Below are 7,607 nucleotides of genomic sequence, written 5' to 3'. Positions count from 1 at the left end.
TTAATTATTTTTTTAATGAAATATGTATTGATAGATATTAAGTCTTGAACATTTGCTTTGAAAATTGTGTAAAAAAAAAAATTGAAAACATTATATAGATACATAGGGAGTACCATACATTTCAGAGTCTGCCTAAATTATAACCGGAGTTATTTAATCAGAAATATATTAATATGAATTGTATAACGTAAAACACAGATATACAAAAGCCAAGTTAATTCAGTAAACATACAAACATAAATTTTTAAACCCACTTAATCTCACATGGAATCTACTCCCAAGCATAAGACTAAGAAAAAGGTTAGTTGGTGAAAGAATAATAAACAAGACCCACTCATTCAAGAATGAAAATTGGTCCCCAAATAAGGGAAGGATGTCTATAGTCTAATGTAGTGCAATAACCAAATAAGCCAAATATAGATGGGGTTATTGAATCATGATGATCTTGATTGGTGGTGAAGGTAGTAAGAGTCATTTCCTTTTCACTACCCAAAATACTCTTGCATTTTGTCCCTTGTTAAAATTGTGGATTACCATCAAAATTCCCACCTTATATGTAGAAGGACCTCTTATATGGTTTTACTTGAGGTGTTCACCCTCTAAAATAAAATTCCTGAGTAAAATATAAATATAAAATAGGCATTTTTTAGCTTATGACCAACTATAATTTCCATATATGTTGTACGGAAGCTTTCTTTTGAAGAAATCTTTCCATCATATTTAATTTGTACCTTTTTTAAAAAAGTTTTAAATATTAATTTGTAGCTGACTTATAAAATAGGGTCAACATATAAGTGAATGAGGTTAAAGTAGCAAATAAATTTATAATTGAGTTTAATAAAACTTATGAGACCAATATTAAAAATGAAAAGGATACAAAATACGTGGAATAACCCAATATTAGTATCCTGAAATCTCCTTGGGGAGAATTGTTTTACACTTGACTAAAGATGAGAGTCCAAGATCTTATTAGAAGTGGCATATGGGAGAATTTAACATTTAGTTAGCCTGATGAAACTTTGATTTTCACCACCTACTGGAAGATTGATTTCCTTCCTTGACCCCTCTTCCTTTGAAAGGAGTACGGATATCGATTGTCTGTCACGTTCCATCGTCCAAATCTTGTTTTCGAACGGGATATTAAATTGATGATGATGACCCATCTTCCTTGCAGGAAATTATTCTTACTCAATAAAAACCTTACTACTATTATTACAAAATTTAGTCAGTAAAATTAGGGATGCATGCTCTAGGGAGAGTGGCCTTAGCCTCAGGAGAAGGCTCAACACCAGGATGAGGTTCAACAGGCTTACAAAGTAACTCCTTAGGAAGTTCACCCTTAATACCCTTCAAGTAAAGTGTGTAGAAAATCTTGAATGGGTATACAATTTGCTGCAATTTAACCAGTCCATATGCACCTTCAAAGATACCCAACCCCCCCGTTATGGCTAAGTGCGTGTGGTCATAGGTTAAGTATGATCCTTGGAGTGAAATGTGACCATAATCTCCATTCTGTCTCCATTCTCTTCTGGTTTGTTTTGGATTAGAATGCATATTCCTGCTGATATTCCTAGTCTCTTTTGTAGATCACTGGTGTAAATCTGTTTATTTACAAGGTATTAGTAATGATATTATCATCTCGTTCTTGGGTTGGTTGAATCGAACAGTCATCTCTATGTCACTTGTGCCATATACTAAGTTAGGAGCGGTGTAATTTCAAAAATTATGATATTTTTTATCTTTGCACACCTAACATAGTTGTACTACATAATTTAATATTGAGGCCTCTAATTTTTTGAGGCGCCTGATGCGATCAAACATACTGTACATGCTCAAAATCTCCATTGTACTCAGCAAATTCACTCATGATCTTATTTAAAGTCTGCCCCATTTATCTGACATTATCCCGTGCCATTACGTAGCATGAAAGAGAGGCTCTCATTTGAATGGAATAGGGGTAGATGTAAGCAATCTCGATGTATGTTATGAATATCAAAATTTTGCCAATGAAATCCTTTTTTTTCACCTCAGAAATAACTCACTCAGTGGATAATCAAGAGTAAATTGAAAAACATCCGACCTCTCAAATCTGTATTAACAAATTGTTTGACATAATAGTGGTGTTTGGCAATTGGCTTTTTTGTTGATTTTTTGGTTGACTTTTGTCTTTAGGATATTTAGCAGTCAAACAGCCAAAAAACTGTTTGATAAATAAATTTTAGGTTAACTTTTAAACCGGCTTTTAAATGAAAATCAAAAGCTATTATTTATAATGCTACTTAAGAGAGTTTTTATATTAGCTTTTCACTTTTTGACTTACTTTTTTTAATCTAATAAACAGTCGACAACCAAAAAATATTTTACCAAATATCACTATAATAAGTGACTTAAATAACTAACTTGTCAAACCAGCTACCAATATCAACCAAGTGCATGAGTTTTGACAAAGAGGCCTAATAACATTTTGTTTTAAAATACCTCACCAACCTCCTAGAGGTGTTTATGGGCGGGTTTGGGCGGCTAGCAAACCATGTAATACCTAAAAAATCTACCCGCGGGCATAAATATTCAAAAGCCCAGCCGCATTTGTGGGCATACTTTTTGTCGCTACCCACCTATTTTTTAAGCGGGCGGGACCCGCGGATAGGCGGGTATTTATTATATAAAAATTGAAAATATAATACAAATTATAAAATTAAGTTTTAATAACAATTATTATAAAATACATTGTCCAAAATACTCCAAATACATTAAAAGTCTCAAAATACTCAAATTACATGAATAAATACGGATAATCCAACAAAAGCATTGCAAATCCAACAAAAGCATTGCATCATCTACTTCGGAGTACGAAGTCCAGACATATACCTCTTCAATAATAATTAAATTAAAGAATTATTAAAGTGGGTATGGACTCTAATTACTAAAGTTGGGTATATAGCAGACTACTAATTTTATAATCAATAGAATTAATTATTTAATAATTAATATATGAATGTTAGCGAGTGAGTGAATATACCCGCAGGTATTTTTTTGACGTCACTATCCGTCCATTTATCTTGACGGACAGTTATTACCGGTCCAAATTAAATTTTTTTTTTGGGAAAACATGGTCCAAGACCGAACCTCCCCTAAAAAAAGGGCACATGATCAGGAGGCTTTATTTTTAAGGTAAAGTAAATGTTTTTTATATATGTTTATGTGCATTCAGACAAATATTGGTAAGCGTTAAAATTTTGTTTATTGCTAATATCGTCGCATGTAATTAAGCATCTTAGACCATGAACATTCTTAGAGGATTTACCTTTCTAAAATACTCTCTTTCCTCTTTTAAACTATCCTTTTGAATGTGTAGAGGAAATAACAATCCTCTTAGCCAGGAGGATATACCTTTCTTTTAATACTCTCTTTCCTCTTTTAAACTATCCTTTTGAATGTGTAGAGGAAATAACAATCCTCTTAGCTAGGAGGATTGGTCTTGATCCTCTCCATGAAGAGGATGGAAATGGGAGGAAGAGGATTGAGTAGTACACATGTCACAATCTCATTGGTTGTATTTAATTTTGATTTTTGTACAACGATATTATTTAAAACGATTATCAAAAATCTGTAAGGTAAAATTTCAAAATAATTTCACCAACGGCTCTATTTAGGGTTAAAATAATAGATTTAGGGTTATAACTTAATATATTTGGAATTAAAACTAAATATATTTGAAGTTTTTATAACATATAATAATTTGCTTATATTATTATAATCAATTTTGTAGTATTAAAGTCACTAAGACCAAGGGTGGTTGATGTTCCTATTGTATTTTCTGGTACTCTTGTACAGTTTTTTCTGTTCTAATACTACTTACCTTTTCGCAAAAAAAAAAAAAAATTTGTAGTATTATATCACAAATATATAATGATATAAACCCAAATCTATTACGTTATAACTACAAATATATATTTTGTTATAACCTTAACTATATTATGTTATAACTCTAAATATATTATGATTATAACCCAAATATATTATGTTATAGTTACAATATATTATGTTATAACCACAATTGTTTTTATTAATTTTCTTCAAACAGTAGACATTGTTGTCTTCTTCAATATCACTATCTACACCATTGATGAAGCTTAATTTAAAAATAAATCAGAAAACTGTAAATCCAACTAATATATAACACAATCAACCCAAAAGAAATGAAAATGAAAGCTTTAAAAACGAAAATGATGAAGTATAAATACATAACTTTGATGATTTTGCAAATATTGAAAAAGATAAACAGAAAATAAACAACAATGGAGTTTGAGAGAGGAAGATAGAGATTGAAAACCATAAATGGAGTTTTAGAGAAGAATATGAGTAATTTTGTCAAGAAAGAGAAAAAGGAAAACTATAAATAAAAGTTAAAAAGCATTGTTTAGAAAGTTTATTTTTTTTATATTAAAAAATTAGGCAAGCTCAACTTGAGACTTTTTTTGTAAAGACGGTCTCAAGTAAGAATTTGTGAATATATTATAATTTCAATGCAAATAACATAAATGAATCTGACACAATTTTTATTTTATTTCGTCATTTCTCATTTAATGATGTTTTTTCATTTCTCATGCCTCCTAAGATGATACATTTGCAATTTTTTAACATTTTTATTGTATTGTATAATTATTGTTATAATGTTTCAATTTATTGATTTATCATTTTTAGTGTGCTTGGCAAAATAATTTATTGAGTAATTTTAGTTTATTTTGATACAACTAGAGAGTTGGGTGGTCAAATCAGTCATTTCTAAGTTTGGTAAATTAGTTGGTTGAAACAACTTATTGTTATGAATAAGCTGTTTTTAAACAAACTGCTCATAGTAACGAATTCAAAATTAACTAGTCAAATCAGTCATTATAATAATCTGGTTTAAATCATTTATCAGTGTTTGCCAAACACCCACATATTATTATTAAATAGAAATTAATCAATATGCTTTGTAGTTATTTTTCATTTAATTATTTTTATTTTATTTGTCATACGATTTTTAGGAGTCTATTCCCATAATATTGCCAAATTTAAAAGTAATTCCCACTTTCCTTAAAATGGGAAATTATTTCCCAGTTTACCGTCCACGTAGGATTGGTTTGAGAATTTTTTTTTTTAATGTTACCGCTACATGAAATGGCGGTTTTGTTTAGGGATCTTAACTAAACCGCTACTTGAAATGGCGTTTTGTGGTTTTTTTATCTTTTTTTAAAAAATAATAATAATGTGGAGTAAACCGCCACTTGAAGTGGCGGTTTGGTAGTAGTACAAAAGAACAGAATGTCGTGAGTTCTTCACTGTATTCCATTTTGCTCTTCATTCCATTGTTGCTGCCGATTTTCCTTAAAAAAAAAAAATTCTTCACTCTCATTTACGTCAAATTTACAATTCCTCTCATTTAACTAAGCTAATCATCTACATTCCCATCTTCTCCTTGTGTACTAGTTCATTTTCATCCTCATTTAAGGTATGAATAAAACCCTAATTTTTGTTCGATATGCAAATTGTTTTTTTGTTCATTATTGTTTTGAATTGAAGTTATAAAAACGTTAATTGTTTGTTACATTCTATTGTTTTCATGATTTAAGCTTACGTTTTACACATTTGTACTTAGAATTTTAGGATTTGTTTGTATGGATATAAAGTGTTTGATGAAATGCTTCAATGAAAATTTATTACTTTGTAGGGTTAGTTTAATGGTTTTTGTATATATTCATGGTATTTTTAGCTTTTATATTTGAAATGAACCTTATAATAAGTGTTTAAATACCTTAGTATCACAAATTCTTGTATTCAAATTTACACTTCCCGTTATAGTGTATTGGGGTGAGGAAGTCATGATATTGGTTGCAAATTGGTAGCAAATTGGTGGGGATATCACATGAAAGATCATTATCCCATTGAAAAACATGTTGAATTGGTTGCAAATTTGGATAATGCGAGGGAAGTCATGATATTTTTATGATTTTTATAACATTTATGGCGATGAAAAACACGTAACAGCGATCATGGCGATGTCGGGCCCAGTTGATCCATCAGTGCTTACGCTTCAGGCGACACAAAGAGCGTAGCTGCGTGGGAGGGCTCCACTGCCCAATTGGTTACTCGTCAGCACTACCAGGCGAGTACGTTACGGTGGGAGGTGGATGACAGGGTATTAGACGTAGTCGAGCTAGCTGGTTTCAGATACATTCACCGGTTGTTGGGCGGGGGCTTAGAGCTCGATCGAGCTCTTATCACTGCATTGGTGGAGAGGTGGAGGCCGAAGACACATACCTTCCACCTCACAGTTGGCGAGGCAACGATCACGTTGCAAGATGTGGCAGTTATCATGGGACTGCCGGTTGAAGGACAAGCAGTCATTGGTCATGGGGAGGGAAATTGGCCAGCATTAGTACATGAGCTGCTAGGGGTTTAGCCGGAAAACCCTCAAGACCCCTCACAGCCGAAGATCATCGTTGGATCGTCATTGAAGCTGACTTGGCTCCGACAGCATTTTAGCGCGCTTGAGGATGATGCAGATGATGTGACGGTTGACAGACATGCCCGAGCTTACATCTTGTACCTGTTTGGATGCATCTTGTTTCCGGACAAGAGCGGCGACTCGGTACAGTTGATCTATCTCCCTCTACTGGGAGACTTGGAGCGCGTAGATGAGTACAGTTGGGGAAGTGCTACCCTAGCGTATCTGTATCATAACTTATGTCGAGCATCTCGTAAGGGTGCCAAGGACATGGGTGGATGCTTGATGTTGTTACAGATATGGTCATGGGAGCACATTCATATAGGAAGGCCCATTATTCGGACGGTTCGACCAGATGGGCAACATGATCAGGAAGATGACGCGGATGATTTTGAACCGATATTAGGGTCACAGCATCGGCGCGGGATGGATCCTTTGGCAGTAAGGTAGCAACACTCAATTCACTATTCAAATTCATAATTTCACTATTTTATGATAGATGAAAATGTTAATCAATGTTTATTTGTTTGCAGCTGGCTTCGCGTATATCTTTCGAGATCCCACTCCCCACATACTCTCGTCTACTAGGGACGCACTAGATCGACAACGGGACGAACAGGTTAGTAACATTTACTATTTGTATTAGTTATGAATAAATTGTATACTTTACTAAGCATTTTGATTTCTATTACAGATGACATGGCAGCCTTACACAGCGGCTAAGATTGAAGCTCTACCGCACATATGTACATCGGGCCACGAGATTTGGAGATCGCGTTGTCCTCTTATTTGCTTTGACATCGTCGAGCTACATCTCCCGGATCGTGTCATGCGTCAATTCGGTTTGGAGCAGGTAATTCCGCAAGCCTGTGACACCCAACCTCAACTACATGCGATCGATGGGAGGACTGGGGACAAGAACTACCTCGTACGACATAGATTGCATGTAGATGCGTGGAACGACCGAGCATCTAGATTGGTTGGAGGAGATAACTTCACAGGTCATAGCTCTGCTATGTACATGAGTTGGTACAGGCGTATCTCCATATTACGCTTAACGAACACCACATTTGCGCAACCAGGATCACATTACCATCCGACATCTACGTTACTGGTA

The 7,607-nt window shown here is 33.8% G+C and overlaps 1 protein-coding gene across 1 annotated transcript; it reads right to left on the bottom strand.

Annotated features, from left to right (window-relative positions):
* Window positions 1–1,221: 1,221 nt before the first annotated feature.
* On the bottom strand, window positions 1,222–1,891 carry LOC130803830 (allene oxide cyclase, chloroplastic-like). Its single transcript, XM_057668031.1, is given in 3 exon segments — window positions 1,222–1,511; window positions 1,514–1,620; window positions 1,824–1,891. Coding segments are annotated over 3 exon segments (465 nt in total).
* Between the last annotated feature and the right edge of the window lie 5,716 nt (window positions 1,892–7,607).

The sequence above is a fragment of the Amaranthus tricolor genome, chromosome 17 (assembly GCF_026212465.1).
Source record: "Amaranthus tricolor cultivar Red isolate AtriRed21 chromosome 17, ASM2621246v1, whole genome shotgun sequence".
Taxonomy (NCBI): Eukaryota; Viridiplantae; Streptophyta; class Magnoliopsida; order Caryophyllales; family Amaranthaceae; genus Amaranthus; species Amaranthus tricolor.
Note: the sequence above shows the minus strand (reverse complement) of the source record. Positions and strands in the feature narration are given on the sequence as shown.